The sequence below is a fragment of the Corvus cornix genome, chromosome 21 (genome assembly GCF_000738735.6).
Source record: "Corvus cornix cornix isolate S_Up_H32 chromosome 21, ASM73873v5, whole genome shotgun sequence".
In the NCBI taxonomy this organism is placed as follows: Eukaryota; Metazoa; Chordata; class Aves; order Passeriformes; family Corvidae; genus Corvus; species Corvus cornix.
In genome coordinates this window covers 225447-241673 of record NC_046350.1, presented here as the reverse complement: position 1 = coordinate 241673, position 16227 = coordinate 225447, and the positions used below count along the sequence as shown (strand labels likewise).

Sequence of the window (16227 nt, the reverse complement as noted above, 5' to 3'; positions counted from 1 at the left end):
GTCCAGCAAAGCATTTCTCAGCACAGCTATTGGGAAAGAAGAGCTGGAAATGACAAAAGCTGCTAGGCTTAGCTTTTAACTTCAGTGAACTCTCTTGATTTTGGTGTTTTCTAAGAAACCTCTGTGTGTTGCAGGGATTGTGACAGCCTTGACTTGGCCAGCATCGCTCCTGACTGTTGCCAGTGTCATTGACAACCCCTGGGGAGTGTGTCTGCATCGCTCTGCTGAAGTGGGCAAACACCTTGCACATATCCTGCTCAGCCGACAGCAGGTGACCAGCCAGAATTATCCAGGAATTACGGCTGGGAGGGAATTGGCCCAGGGGGTGAAGGTTGATAGTCATGCTGGTTACATGGCATCTTTCATGGGAGACAAAAATTAATAAAACAAAAACTCAGTGCTGCATGAAGGTGACCAGCAGATATCTGGCTCACTGGGGAAAAGGAGGAAGTCCCAAGTGGATCAGAGAAATCCACTTGAGATTTGTTCCATTTAACCTAAAGCTTTTCTAAATGAGGAAGACAAGATCCAGGACGTAAATGATCAGTGGCTTAACCATGTCACAGCCAGGCCCACTCACCTAGTGGAAGTCAGAGAGCAGGAAGTGAGGTTGGGTGAAAAGGAAAGGAGAATACAGAGTTTTAAAAATATTTATTGATCATTAAGAGGCACCAGCAAAACCATGTGAGAGAAAAGTGGGTGGCAGCCAACGCCCAGTGAGCCGTGGCTTTGCCTGCAGAGAAGGGGAATGGGCTGGTGTCTGACAGAAGTGACGGAAGTCTCTCTGAAAAGGCTTGAAAAAAGACATTTCTGCCCCTCAAGAGCCTGCCATCATTTGCTGGCCCAGCACTGGTTTTTGCTGCCCACATGTTTGTCTCACACTAGTCACTGTTGATTATAGAGGAGCCCGAGGGGAGCCGTGGCCCCAGAGCTGTGTGTCCCAGCAAGGTGGAACAGCAGAGGAGGAACAAACTTGATTTCTCATGAGAATCCAATCCTAGAAAGCTCAATAAACTTTATTTCATATAAGCCCTTTGTTTTGCTCGGGGGCATTTGTTCCTGCCTGTTAAGCATTTGCTGTTGTGAAAACACACATTCCAGTGTGCTGGAGAATCTAAAACTAGTTAATGTGATGTCTGGGGTGTCCATCACACACCTGCTCCCTGCATATTACAAACACCATTTTTCATTGATGTTAGGATTAGGTTCCCTTTGATCTTACAGAAAATCTTATTAGGCTATTCAAAATAAAAGCTTAGAGCTTAAAAGCCCCATCATTTTTTATAACCATCGCATGGTGCTGCTGTCACTCAGCCTGAAATCAGGACGTGGTCAGTATTTTTGTGTTACAGCTTCTTCTTCTGTTTATTGAAACATTTCTAGGAAAATTTTGTTCCTTGAAGAAGGTTTTCATTTGGAATTTCAAACCAGTGACAGCATCTGTTTTGGTTCTGTTTGAAACATCTGCTTTGTTGTAACTGCTGGTCATGAGATTTTTTTCAGTTGATTTTCTGAAGATCAAAACATACAAAATACTTGGATATGTAGAATTCTCCATATTGAACTGGGCATGACTCTGAGGAGACCTGATCCCTTTGAAACCAACCAAATCACTCCAGTATTTCAAAGGTGATGCACAAGCAGGTGCTCTGTGTCTCAGGCTCTTGGGGATCCCAAGCCCAGTCTCTCTTTCCAGAGAAAACACCATTTGATGGCATTTTTTCCTTTCCTTCTTTCTCAGGGCCAGAGACCTGTCACACTGATTGGCTTCAGCCTGGGTGCCAGAGTCATTTACTTCTGCCTGCAGGAAATGGCTCAAGAAAAAGGTAAAATTCACCTTCTAACCTTTTTTCTTTTATTTTCCTTACTCCTGATGGAGAAATTTTTCTTCCAAGAGGAAGAACACAGCTTGGCTCTTTTAGGATAGGACAAAAACAAACAAAAAAGAGGTTTAAATGCCTTTGGAGTCAAATTCTGCTGTCATTTCCCCCAGTCCAGCAGATGAAATCCACTGTCTTCACTTGAGGGGTTCCAGTGGGTCACTTTGGTCTGTAAACAACAAGGTGACATCTGTGATCAGTCTGGAGCTGCCCACACACTGCCTGATCCCGGCAGAGGGATTTGCCTTTCTTGGGAGCTCTCTGCAGCTCTCGTATCTGATTCCCTGAGTGCTGCCTTCCATTTAAGTCACTGAAATGCCACTATCATCTGCTATTTTCATGGTAATTTTCCCCCAAAGTCAAGTATAAAACCATCTGTCAATTTATTACCCATTGTGGTTCTGTTTATTAATAGATTCTATTTTTAATTTAGGAAAAAAAGAAGAGTAAAATCATTATGATCAGTTGATGGAAATTGTATCTTGGAGTTGAGTCAGCAGTGAATGTGTGCAGCCTGCCTTCCCCCCACGTAGCAATTTAACTCATTAACCATTTAGCTTCACAATAAATCATGAATAGGGAATTTTATAAGGGAAATGTCCAGTAAAGTCCAAGTAGGTGGGTCAAGTGAGGATGGAGAAGGTCAGCACTGACAGCTGTGTGCCAGAACTTCACTTCTGGTTTAAAATGGAAGTCCTCAAATACAGGAATTCTGTTCTCAAAATAAATCTAATCAAATCCAGAATGAGCCTAACGGAGTTACACTGGTGCCAGCACCCAGATCCTAATCTGGCCCTAGATCTACACTTTTTGTGTCCTGAGGATGCCAAGGGCTGAGGTATTTCCAGGCTTTTATTTCAGCCTGCAGACTCTGGAATAACATGAGCCCATAGCTTAGGAAGGAAATCCTTAGGGGTCTGGAAGGTTGGCTGCCACTCCAAAGAAATCCAAGTATCATGGTGATGTATCAGAGCAGCTCCCACCATACACTGATTTTTCAGTTCCTTAATTGAGTTCTGAAAGCTGAGCTGTTTGTGAGATGAAAAGCAGCATGTTTAGCACAGATTGCCAAGGCGTTCTTCACAGGCACATTCCAGAGCAAGCCACAGAAGGAATGGAGCTGGGACCTGGGACAGCTGAGACTGATTTGGGTTTGGACTTGGATGTCTCACACGAAAGGATCACACGGCCCTGTCATGCAGGGCTCTGTATCCAGATGGCAGTGGCATTTCTGAGGACAAATAGCAGATGATGGATTGGCCAGTGAAACACCATGGCAGGGACTCAGACTCTGTTCAAATGCTTCTCTGCAAAGCAATGCAATAACCTTTCGATATTTCATCACGGATGACTTTGGGAGCCAGAGCTCAGCAGGTTTCCAGAAAATGACATTATGGCAGAAGCTGGAGTAAATGAGCCATCAGAGACACGTTACTGCGTGGGAAGATCATTGCTCTGATTTCTTCATCGTGATTCCCATGCATTTTAATAAATAATTAGCAATTTAGAAAACGAATGCAAATTGAGAATGGCTGTTACCACCAGAGCCTGAACCTTGAAACCCAGCTGTGTGTGACAGGAGTGAGGTGTCACACACTGGGTGTTTGGTACTGATCACAGCTCCTGTGACCAGTACCCCGCTGGGCTGGGATCCCTGCTGTGCTCAGGTGTTGGGAGTGCTGCTGCCAGCTCTGCCCTGGAACATCTGTACACAGCCAGAGCTGAGTTCCAGCCCTCTTCTCTGTCCAGTCAGGACTAACGTGCTGAGGTACCTTCCCTTTCCCAGTGAGTTGCATCCCAAGGGCACAGCAAGGCCCAGCTCCCAGGATTGGTTATGGTCTCTGGAACAGCTTCTTTCTTCCACACCTTTTCTGAGAAATGATCTTAATCAGGTTTTAATTTTGGCCTGGCATTCTCACTCTGTTCCCACCTGCTTGGACTTGATTGGAAACTTTCCTTTATAAAACTCCTTATTCATTAGCCACTCTCTGTGAGGTTAAATGGTTAATGAATTAATTTTTTTCCACTGCTTTTGCAGACTTTATTGTTCTTCATAATCTAAAAGATTTACAAACTGTGAAATACATTTCATTTATCTCGAGCCTCAGCTGCTCTGCAGGCCAGTGATCTGTTCCCAGGTTTCTATCCTGTCAACATTCAAAGAAAATGAGCATTTTGCAGCCAAGGCTAAACATTTTTTTTTGTTGTTCTGAGCAAGCAATAATCTGGACAAAGGACTGGAGAAACAAAAGCTTCCAACACCTTGCCTAAAAATTCAGGATCCTGATGAATTAGCTGTTTGTTTATTCGGTTGGCTTACACCATGGCCGTGGAATTTAGAACCTTGGTTGGAACGAGCTTTCCCGTTAGTAAGGCTCTGGGTTTCCTTTTGATTGCCCATGATTAAGGGAACAGGGCTTTATTGCTCACAGATTAGACTCACAAAACTGAATTGCTCTTTGCTCTCTTTGATTGGTGAAAAATTTGCTCTGCAATAAGAAATAATTCCAGGAGAGCTCATTTGGATTTGTCAGGCACCGGGATTTTCACCATGGAGAAGGATCCAGGCACTGCAGGCAGCTCCAATCCTTTACTGCTTTCAGGGAAAGGAAGCTAAGTGATTTACATTTGAAAAGTCTACCCAGGCAGCACCTCTCCCTCAAATGTTGGGTTTAGCTCAGGTCTGGGGAGCCTGGTCTCCCACAGGTGCAGGGCATGGATTTGGAATGTTATGCTCATGAGTCTTCCATTTAATTCTCTTTACAAAGATTTATGGAAGATGCTGATATATTGTTCAGCAGTTTAGGAGAAGTAGCAGAGCTGCCCAATATTTCTCATTCCATCATTATTTCTCCTGAAATTGCCCAGCTGCAGCTCTCTGATAAGTGAGGAAGATTTATTATGCTTAAAAGTCAACATTGCTGTTCGGCAAATCAGGCCCTGGGCATTCAGGTTACAGCAGAAGGAAATCAGTCTGATAGATCTTCACTGTGCATTGGCAAGTGCCTCTGTTGTTGCTACTTCCAAATCAGTATTAACAATTTGGGATTTTCTCTTGCATGTTCAGGTCATGTTTTTCATAGAATCAGCTGTGGGAAGGGTTCCTCATGCTTCACGTATCACAACATTTGCTCACTCTGTGGGATCTCAGACCCTTTCACCTGTTTCAAAGCTCTGTGCTCACATCAGTGAGCCTGCAGAAACCTTTCCAGAGGTTTCCAAGCTTTTCCAGAGGTTTGCTGCTTGAACAGTGTCTTCCTGGGCAGAGGCCAGGCCATTTCTCCCTCCTGCCATCAGCCTGGTCCTTTGCACTGTCTGAGGATCTTGATTTTTCACATTTACTAGCTCCAGGTGATCTGTGGACACTTCACATGTATACAAAGTTGTATTTATGATCCTCCTTTCCAGTGTTCCTGTCTTTCAAATTGAAGCCACTGAAACAATGGTTTTTCTGTAGCACACATCTGAACACACTTCATGTAAGAATATCTTCTGATCCATCTTCTAAATCTGAGCTGTTCTGCTTTCACCTTAACAGACTCACAAGGGATCATTGAAGACGTCGTCTTACTGGGAGCTCCAGTGGAAGGAGAAGCCAAGCACTGGAAAGCTCTCACCAGAGTGGTGTCGGGCAGGATCATAAACGGCTACTGCAGGTCAGTGTGTGCTCAGTGCCCGGCCTCCTTAGCCTGGGAATGGTTTGGGCTATTTACCCCTTTCAAGCACCTTGTGAGTGCTGGTGAGGACGTTGATTCAGCAGTGCCAGAGCCTCATCCCTCCAGGTCTCTCCCTCAGATCCACTGGAGATAACAGCTTCAGGAGACACTTGAAGGCTGTTTGACCCAGCTCTTGGCTCTTTGTGACACTGGAAGCCCAAGCAGGTCCTGTTCATAGAGGGATCCTAAAGCTGGGTCAGTGTGTTTGTGTGTGTAATCTGGTATGTTCTAAAGCCCCTTTAAATCTCAGCTTTATGTGAAGGACTATAAATACAGCAGTTAAGTTTGCTGACTTAAAGAATGGGAATTAGAATCTATAAAAGCTTTAAGATGCAGTTCACTTGCGGCTGCTTATAGGGAACAAGATGTGAAAATCACAATGGAAGGGAAGGAGCTCAAGCAAATTGAAGGTTTTTATATCTGGACTGGGTTTCTGGTCAAGATAGTCCACATGAACAAGATATGTAACTTACAGGGGAAGAATAGCTGGAATAGCTGTAGCAAATTTAGTAAGGATGTGAAAGAATACAAAGATTGCCTTCAAAACAAATACCAGCCTTTTAAAACCACATTTAAAAACATTTCAGAAATAAAAGCAGACTACTGTTGTGCAGAGTTGTGGGAGCTGCTGGGTGAGAAGAGCAGCTTCAGACCTTTCAGAGGTCTGAAACAGCTGAAGCAATCTCAGAAAAGCTATTAAGTATTCAAGTGACAGCTTCAAACCTAATGACTATGTCTTGGAAGATAATTGTGGCAGGAATACTGCTTACCAGCACAATTAGATAAGGGGAAATTAAAACCAAGGAATGAAGCAGGGAAGACTAAGAGCATGGGGAAATAAATTGAGAAATAACCAGGCAAGAAGATTAGCGAAGAACCTGCAAGTCAAGACAGTTTATAAAGCTGTGAGCCCTCGGGTCAAGGGCAGCTGAAAATGCTGCTGCCGTTTTCCATGCACACATCCATATGGATGCCTACACACGTATGTGGAAGGTGGGGAAGTATTGTCTTACTGTGCTTCTAGCAGAGTGTTCTAACTCAGAAAGAGGAATTAAATCAATGATTTAAAAGTATTCAAGGTTAAAACAACAAATTATCGATCCCATCTCTCAGCTAGGCTGGAAATTGTTGCTTTTGTCCTCTTTGGATCCCAGGATTTTCAGGGATGTTGGATGTAAACACCACTTGCAGTGTTTCTTCATGTGGCATAAGGAAAAGCTGCCTCCCTGGGAGTGCTCTGACTTCCTCCAAGAAGCCATAAATGATAGAAATCATTGCATATAACTGAGTTTACCCAGAAAATATTGTTCCTCCCTGTGTTCTACAAAACTAAATTTCACTGTAAGAAGCTCAGTGTATCCATTTCCTAGAACACACACACACACACAAAAGATCTTGTTACAGTTTCTAAGCCTGCCTGGCTGTTGGAATAAAATACAGTATGTGTGTGTCACATGTAATAGGGGCTATTCAGGTAACATGAGGGGCAGCTAGAGGAGGGAATTGAGAGATATGGGTAATTTCTGTGAGGATTGAGGTATGGGAGAAAGATTATACAAACATTGTGTAGTAAGGCCTCACCTGATTATGATTTCTCTGGTCTCTCGCTTGTACAAAGGGTGGCCTCGTTCTGTCACTTCAGGAGTAACTCTATTTAGGTTGGATGAATTACACTGGATAGAATTCCTGTAAGATCAGATTTGAGCCCAGCTGTTGAGCTTCAGTCCTTGTTCTTCTTTGGTTTTGGAATAAAGGGACAGGGCGAGTGAGAGCCCTGTCAGCTGTCGGAGCTGTCCCCTCCCACTTAACAGAGGGGTTACAAATTCCCAGGGGGAAACCTCACCCAAATCAGTTGGACTGGCTCAGCTTCTGAAAGAACCCACGCCTGAGCAACGTGGATTTTACTTACAACTCCTAGTGTGGATTATTTGGGAATAGCCAGGAATGGGTACCTGTGCAGGAGCATTTCACCTGGTGCCATCACAGAGCACAAATCCCACTCATGTCCCACTTCAGTCTGCTCTATAGAGCACTGTGGCATTTCAGTGCCCAGATTTTATGCTGTTGCTCAGCACAGAAGAGTTTTGTGTTTCCTTCTCTCCTCATGCCATGGTCTACCCTGAAACTGTCACAGTGACTTATGGCACTGCTTTAGAGTGGGAGCAAACTCTTCCTAGTTCTGTCACTGAAGCCATGTATTTCTACAGTACCTATAAATCAGGAGCACTCCCAGGAGCTTCACAGTCAATATTTATGTCACAACATCAGTGTTGTAGGTCTCATCACCTTTACAGCTTTATGGGCTGGAGAACCTATCAGTACATGGAAAAGATGAAATACGTCAATATGCAATCCCTAAGCAAACATAGAAATAAACAGAAGGGTCAGATTTTTAAACTCCCTGCAGGTAAAGAGACTACACCCATGGATCAGCATTCAGTTCAGGCTTACACCCCTGTGTCCCAGGAACCTGCCCTGAATCCAGCAAGTGATTCCTGGTGTGATTCCTACATCACACAGACCTGCAGCAGGTCTTGCTCCAGACATCACTGTGCTTCCCAGCCCTTCCACTCTCCTCATGGTCTGAGTAGTAATGCACTGGAAGTGTTCAGGTCAGGTTGGATGGGGCTTGGTGCAACCTGGTCTAGTGGAAGGTGCCCCTGCCCATGGTAGTGGGTGGAACAGGATGAGCTTTAAGGTCCCTTCTAACCCAAACTCTTCTGGAATGGAATTCTTTGATTCCACATTGCATTGGCTGGTCAACAGGATTTATTCCCACTCTTCTCTGCTTCTAGGGGGGACTGGCTGCTGAGCTTTGTTTACAGAACTTCCTCTGTCCAGCTCAACGTTGCAGGCCTCCAGCCAGTCGACCTGGATGACAGGAGGATGGTGAACATGGACCTTTCCTCTGTGGTAAGTTCTCATATTCTCATTTTTTCTCCATCATCCTTTGCCTGCAGCACTGTAACACCACACTCACCGTGCAGGGGAAGCTAGGGACTGAAGAGAGCCCCTCCAGGTACACTGTCCCTCTTTCCTGTCTTTGAGGGAACTCTTACCCACACTTCCCTCTGGGTTTTGTTGGCCCAGCTAGCACTCAGCATTGAGCAAAACAATGAGAATCTACCTCTCCTGTTGGATATGTTTGGGGGTTTTGGTTCCAACATATCTCATACTGGAGATAGAAAATGCTGTACTCCTCAAGGGCCTTGCTGTCACAGAGTCATGGAATGGTGTGGGCTGGAAAAAGCCTGGTCCCAGCCCCTGTGAGTGTGGATCCGGGGGAGGTGGGATCAGCAGCTGGAAAACGTGGATCTCAAACACGCGCCTGCACGGCAGGTGCAAGCCACTATCTTATCTTGGTGGAGCCTTCCACACTGCTCAGGTTCATCCAGGGACAGGCTCCTGGCCCTTGTACCTTGGTCCCTGGGGCTGCAGGAGCCGGAACTGGTTTGGAATTACAGAAGCTCTGTGATAGCAGCAATTGGTTTGCCAGGTCTTGCTGCCTTTTTGGAGTGTGTGTCTCCAGGAAACAGGGAGAGAGTATCACTGGTATATCTGGGAAACATTCAGCTTCCTCAAAGCTATCTGGTGTCATTAGTGATAAGCCACTGTTGGAACATCTGGCAATACATCTAAGCAATGTTCAACTCAATTATCTTAAACTCATCACTGGGTTGCTGTCTCTTCCACAGAAGAAAAAGCAGAACTTATTTGTGTATCTATATCCAGGGCAATCTTGGACGTGCCATCATGTTTTTTCCATATCTTAATGTTTTAATTCATTGTTTACTCTCTGCAAACTGGAAGATGCTCAGCACAAAGCTCAGGATATTTCCATGGTCAGTGTTCCTGCCGTGACTCTTCTTCCCAAATGTCCCCACAACCTGGCAGGGACTGTCAGTGTTGCTCTGGAGCTAAAGGCACTTTGAAGAGCTTTCAGATTTTTTGGAGCACCAGCTTGCTGAGCCTATAAATACCCAACTGTTCTCAGCTCATTTCATTCATGATAACTGAGCTCTGCACAGCCCTTGGCAACACAGCGGGACTTGGTGCTGAGCGGAGAGAACAGACACTTAGAGGAACAAAACAGGGGCTTCCCAGGAGGAGGGGGTTTAGTGGAGGCTTTTAAACATGGTCCATGCATCTTTGCATCTCTCTGGGCTGTCAGCATTTCCACACACTCCCACATCCATTTTCTCACCGTTCCCAGAGCTGCCAGTACTCATTTGCTCTCTGACATCTGTTGCTGGCATGAAAATGGCCCAAGATGCCAGGTGGTGGCATTGGGGTGACATTTCCTGTCAGTCAGTCTATGTCACCCCTGTCTTTCTGGGTTCTCTTCAGAGACCCTCCTTTTAATGACCCTCTGCTTCCTGAAGCATGAAACCCCCCAGAGCCCTGCACACTTTACCCTGCCTGGATCACAGCAGCTTCTCCATTCCCCTCAGAGGAGCAGGATTTCCATTTCAGCTGAGTGAGTAATGTCTGCAGAGCTGCTCTCTGCTCATCTCCCAGAGCTGTGTGTCTGCATCCCGGCTGCCTGGTGCCGGCAGTCAGTCCCAGTGCTGCTCTCCTTCAGAAGGAATTGACACTTCCTTCATCTCACTGCAAAGCTTTGGGGGGGAAAAATGTATATTAAGTAGGTGTCATTGCCTTGATCCATTTTCCAGACCATGGGAGGAAATACAGTGCATTCTGGGGAACATCTTAGAAGTAAAAGGAGCAAGGATGGCAAAGGAAATATCCAGGGGCAATATTTTTTAAAGTGGCAAGAAAGCAAAGATGGATTTTGCTGCAAGTACAGTGCAGTAGCATAACAGAAAAATACACATTGATATTTAGAGGTATGTAGAGATACAGGTGTTTATGGAGACCAGCTGCATCCCTGCACATGCCCTTGTTGGAGGTCCCTGTGAGCGTCCTGCCAGGAGAAGGACAAGCTGTGATAGAAGAATAAAGGGTAGCTGATGCAAAAGTGCTTGGCAGGAAAATATTACAAGGGCAGCATCAGTATTTTTGGCATCTGCCAGTCCATCCAGAATGAAAACTGGACTGGATCCAGACAGTTTGGTTCTCTCTGCTGTGGTAGCTCCAGAATCCTCAAATGAGTGGAGGATTAGGAGCCCTCAGTATAAACAGGAATTCACCTCTGAGGCCTCCATCTCATGTCTCTCTTGATTAGTGTGGTTTTTATCTGACTGTCAGTAAAAAAGCAGAGAGAAAAATGTCCTCCCACTCAGCAAACACAGTTATAAAATCCTTCCTCATGGTTACAATGGGGCTGATTTATTCCGTGGATTTATTTGACAGCACCTGTTAGAGACCAAGGAAGTCGTGGAGCTGCAGGGGATTATCCTGATTGCTGTTTGTTCCCAGGGGAGTTTGTTCAGTGCAATCTGAATTAACATTTGAATATTGCACAACTGCTCAAGGAGCACCTTCAGGGAGGCTCAGGAGTCAGCAACAAGTCAGGAATGGGCAGTTTCACAGCAGCAGAAATCAGGGGTGAACTTGCAGCTTTAGAGGCAGTGGGAATGCGTGGCTGGAAGTCTGGTGGAGAGCAGGGATGGATCACAGAATCATGGAACTGGTGAGGGGGGAAAGCTCTCAAGAGACCACTGAGGCCAGTCATTCCCCCAGCACTGCCAAGGCCACCACTAACCCATGCCCCCAAGTGCCACATCCACACGGCTTTTAAATCCCTCCAAGGATGGAAATTCCATCCTTGCCCTGTGCCAGGGCTGAACAGCCCTTTCCATGGAGAAATTTTCCCTAATATCCAATCTAAATGTCCTCTGGCACAGACTGAGGCTATTTCCTCTTGTCCTCTCACTTGTCACTGGGAGAGGAGACCAACCCCCACCTGGATCCCCCCTCCTGTCAGCTCTCAGAAAAGGGACCAAAATTCCCATTATGAGGGGAGACAGATTCAAGGCAGCCAGGTACATCAATACCATAAGCAGATGGAAAGTCTGAATTTTGTGAAATCCAACTGACTTGGCACTTCTGTGAGTCAGGCTTTTTTCCTCCAAACACATTAAATTGTGTTTTTTCCCCACTGTATTCCAAAGACTTGCAGCAAAGAATTAATTGTGGTTACAAAATGCAGATTCATTAAGAGCCCTGGGGAGTTGGAAAGGCAAAAAAAGGTTGCCGGTGTGTCATTACTCCGTTGTTTCTCTTGTTCCCAGTGAGCAGCGTCACCTCCCCAAGGGCAGGATCAGAGGAACAAGAGCTTGGAGCAGAACTCCGCTTCAGGCAGCAACCTGGAGGAGCTGGGAGAGCCCCTCTCCCATCAGGGGGACATGCAGGGCTTTGTAGAAACAATTCCATCTGTCTGTGAGGCTGTGAGGTTACAGGGATGGCTTCCACACCCCTGGAATCATCAGTGGCTTCATCTTCTGTGCTCCTTCTTGCTGTTGATTTGGGAGCTCCGAGAATCCCACGTTAAATACATATTCAGTATGTTTTTCCCTTTGGGACACAAGCAGAGGGTGGTGGCAGTGTCACTGTGTTAGAACAGAGGAAGAAAGTGAAAAAGCTTCTCCAAACAGAAAGTGCAAATGAGGCCGTTAATAACTTGCAGTTTGTTTTTGCTCTGTGGCTGACAAACCTCAAAGGCCGATGTCCCTCCTCGCTCCAGCACACACGGATTGCTCGAGCTGGATGTGCTTTGTGGGAGCCTGGGGATGCTCAGCTGCTTCTAAAGGCAGAGAGAGAACCATTTTACAGGACTCACATTTCACAAGGCTGGTGCCCAAATTCCCACGTGCCCTGCTCTGGGAACCAGGAGAGTGCCACAACTTCCTGCAGATTTACAGGAGGGATTTTCCTGTTTCCCCGTGGTGCCTGGAACACATGTGCATCCTTCCACAGGAGATTCCCACGTTACCTGCTGGAGTGTGTACGGTGTCCACAACCCCCAGCTACCCTGGGCAGGGCTGAATTCCTGGGACTGCAGCTTCTCCTTCAGAAGAGCTGAGGGGACCAAGTGCCACGTTTGAGGGACTCCCGGGTGGTTCCTATTTCCATCAAACGCAGTCCAGAAGAGGAAATTCACTATTCCTTTGCAGAATGGGCAAAGTTGTGATGCCATCACGTCTTTCTCCTGTGGAACAACTGGCATCACAAATCACCTTCAATAGATTTTCTCTTCCCCCTCAGAGCACTTTGCATGTGGAAATGGAGCAGTTCCTGCAGGTGCAGGCGCTGCACCCCCTGTCCTTTCCTGGTTTGCAGTGAGCGGGTCTGTAGCTGTTGGCTTTGCAGGCAGCTTTCCCCGTCCCAGCCCTTCCTGGAGCAAAGCAGGGCAAGTTTTCCCAAAGTACTGTTCAGCTGAGTTCTGCAGGAATACCCACACAGAGCCCAGGCAGGTGAGTTAAGGATAGAAAATTCAGCTTTTAATTTCCTGTCTTCTGCTGGAGAACGAACGCTGATTCTGTATCATTTTTCTGCTCCCTTTGAGCTCCCTTTCTGACCTCCTCAGCTAACATGGAAACAAAATCCCAGCGCAACAGCCAATTAAAAGTGTTAATCAAGGGGAAGGCTGACTTTGCTGACACCTTGGGCATGTCATGTGTTTGAGATGCTGCAATGAGAGCAGCTGAATTATTGATAGGAGCTGAATGTCACTGAAATACTACGAAGGTGTCGCTGCCCCGGTGACACTGGGGGACGGGAAGGGCTTAAACCTGCTGCAAATCCCAGTGTGGTGGATTTGTAGGATATCACATTGCTGAGGAGAGATGTTGCACTACTCCACAGCTCTTGGAATTTCCCAAATGCCCAAGACTTCTTGTCCGGACACATTATTGCCATCAGCTCATGAGGGATGAGTCAGAACGGGTTGTTGTCCCCAAAAGCAGCAAAAACTCTTTTAGTTAACCTCAGGTGACCTTGTTTTGTGAGGTTGGGCTGAGAACCTGGTTTGAAAACAGCAGAGATGGTAATGTTTGAGCTGCCACATCTTGTGTATTCCTGGAGCAAGATCAGGAGAGGAAGGGTGACAATCCCTTTGGGTGTTACAGGAGTCACCCTCTGCTTCAGGCTGGTCCTGTTACATCCTTCTGGTTATGGACACTGAACCTCATCTCAATGTTCTCATGTGGAATCTTGAGAAATTTTCCATAATCCTGGTGTGATGAGTATGTCCAGTATTTTGGGTCACGAGTGGCCTGCTGTGGTTCCTGGTGTCAGACACCTGGGTCCCCTAAGCCCTTTCTAGGATCATTCCAATTCCATGGATCAATCCAGTCTTTATTTTTGGGATCTCTTGTCCTCCATGGTTCAAGACATTATGTTCAAATTATTCCTCAGTGATAATTATACGCACAGTTTATGCTGGGTCTTTTAAAACACTCTTTAAACCATCAAATTTAAATAATTTCTACTTGGATTAGCACTAAAAAACTGAGTATTTAATTATAGCCACCTTATGAACGAGTGGTGGTCATTGGGGAGAGCATCAACAAAAAATACTCAACAGCAGCTCCACAAACAGTTGAAAAATTAATGGAAGAGCTGTTTCCTTCAGTGGGATGGCTTGGAGGGCTTTACCTGGGAACAGAGGGACATTTGTGAAGGCATATTTCCTTTGAAACTCTTTCAAGGACTCTTTTATTAATTCAGAATATTAATTCCTAATTCTGTGCTGCCTGTTGTCACTGATGTACAGCTGCTCTCCATCTTGTCCCTTAGACCTCCAGAACTTGATTCCTCTATTTGCTTCCTGTGTTTCCTTGTTATATTCTGTATTTTACTCCTCTCTGTCATTCTCTTGGAACTGCTGGAGGTAAATTGAGAGTAAAGCTGGCAGGGATTTTCAGCAGTGGATGAATCCAGCAGAAGCCAGTGATTACTCAGAATTTTCAACACTGATCACAAAACATACCAAAGTTTGATGGAAAAAACTCTTGGAAAAAGCTCTTGCCTTGGTGTGGAATTGCCTGAGGGTGTCTGAGGGGAACACCCCTCAATTACCACCCCAGAGGTGACAATAAGGATCAATCTGTTGTGGCTGAAAGATGATTACAGGAAAAAATTATAGTCTGGCTCAAAAAATATCACTGCAATGAAAGGAGAACTTTTACCAGTCAAGTAAGTTTTAAAAAGAGAAGAAAAATAAGAATTGAGTGCCTTATTCTGTCCACAAGGACTGTGATTGTGCGAAGGGACAATGTCAAAGCAAAGCCTCTGAGCCTCAGCAGAATCAGTCTTTATTCCCTCAGTTGTCAGAGCAGAAATAGAAACATTAAAGAGGAATAATGCAAATGGCATTGTCAGGATTTCCAAAATAAATTCAGCTCTATCAGTTCTTCCTCAAATATATTTTTATTGGTTTCTCCAGGACTGCTGGTGCCCAGGGTGCACCATTGCTGCAGGTGCCAAATTCAATTGGTGAATTGAATCCATTTCTTAATACATCCGTTTAAATTGCAGCTTCTGAATTAGTGGATGTATTCACTGTCCTCACTTTGAGAAGGCATTGTTTCCTGACAATCCAAACAGAAGAATTTTATTCCTATTCTAGCTGCATTCAGCCACAGCCTGTGTCAAGGTCTGTTGAATGTTTTTGGGTTCCTGCTGTGGAATCTGCTCTGCCTCTGGATTTTCCAGCTCCTCTGCCCAGGCAGCATCACGGCTTTGCCATGAGCTGTCGGAAAACTATGGGAAACAGCCAGGACATTTTCTGCCAGGCTGAGAGTTGGGATTGTTCATCCTGGAGGAGAGAAGGCTCCAGGGAGAGCTCAGAGCCCCTTCCAAGGCTTAAAGGGGCTCCAAGAGAGCTGGAGAGGGACTGGGTACAAGGGCCTGGAGGGACAGAACACAGGGAATGGCTTCCCAGTGCCAGAGGGCAGGGCTGGATGGGATATTGGCAAGAAATTGTTTCCTGTGAGGGTGGGCAGGCCCTGGCACAGGGTGCCCAGAGAAGCTGTGGCTGCCCCTGGATCCCTGGCAGTGTCCAAGGCCAGGCTGGACGGGGCTTGGAGCACCCTGGGACAGTGGGAAGGTGAGCCTGCCATGGCAGGGGTGGAATGGGATGGGCTTTAAGGTCCTTTCCAGCCCAAACCATCCTGGGATTCTGTGGGTGCCCTCTGTCAGGCAGGATGTATCCAGACTCGGAATTAAGGCTTACACTGACATGTGGGAATATCTGTGACCGGAGGAGCCTGCCAGCTTGGCAGAGCTGACTGGATTTTGAGGGATAACCTGGCAGAGCTTGGGAGCCCTGCAATCCATCAGCCTGTGCCACCATTTGGGCTGTGTGGGTTCAGAGGCAGCACCCAGAATGGAAGAGTTTTTGGAAAGCAGCAGTGACATTTGAGCTTCTTCCCATCTGCACCCACAGCTCCCGGAACTGGCAGTTCAGCTCAGAGCAGGGCTGGACTCCAGTGCTTTTCCTGGACAACACATTCACTGCAGCTTTGGGAAAGGGAGAGTAAACAATACCGATACCCAGAGGGGCTGAGCTGGCTCTGCAGTTGGGTTTCACTCTGTGTGTGACACCCAGGGCAGGTGAGGGCTCCTGAAGGTGAGCTGTGGTTATCCACTGAGCTCCAGAACTGCAGCTCGCTCCAGGAACTCCTTCACCCCCCATAAAATACCATCTTCTATGAAAACAGATAGTA

General features: G+C 46.2%; 1 protein-coding gene across 3 annotated transcripts in view; it reads left to right on the top strand.

The window, feature by feature from the left end:
* Positions 1-16227, top strand: part of TMCO4 (transmembrane and coiled-coil domains 4) — a 45062-nt gene that overhangs the window by 23358 nt on the left and 5477 nt on the right. For all 3 annotated transcript variants that reach the window (XM_019293684.3, XM_010412491.4, XM_010412492.4), the window contains 4 exons: positions 135-271; positions 1742-1826; positions 5419-5536; positions 8392-8509. In XM_019293684.3, the coding sequence (XP_019149229.2) occupies positions 135-271; positions 1742-1826; positions 5419-5536; positions 8392-8509 (458 nt within the window). The remainder of the gene's footprint in view (positions 1-134; positions 272-1741; positions 1827-5418; positions 5537-8391; positions 8510-16227) is intronic.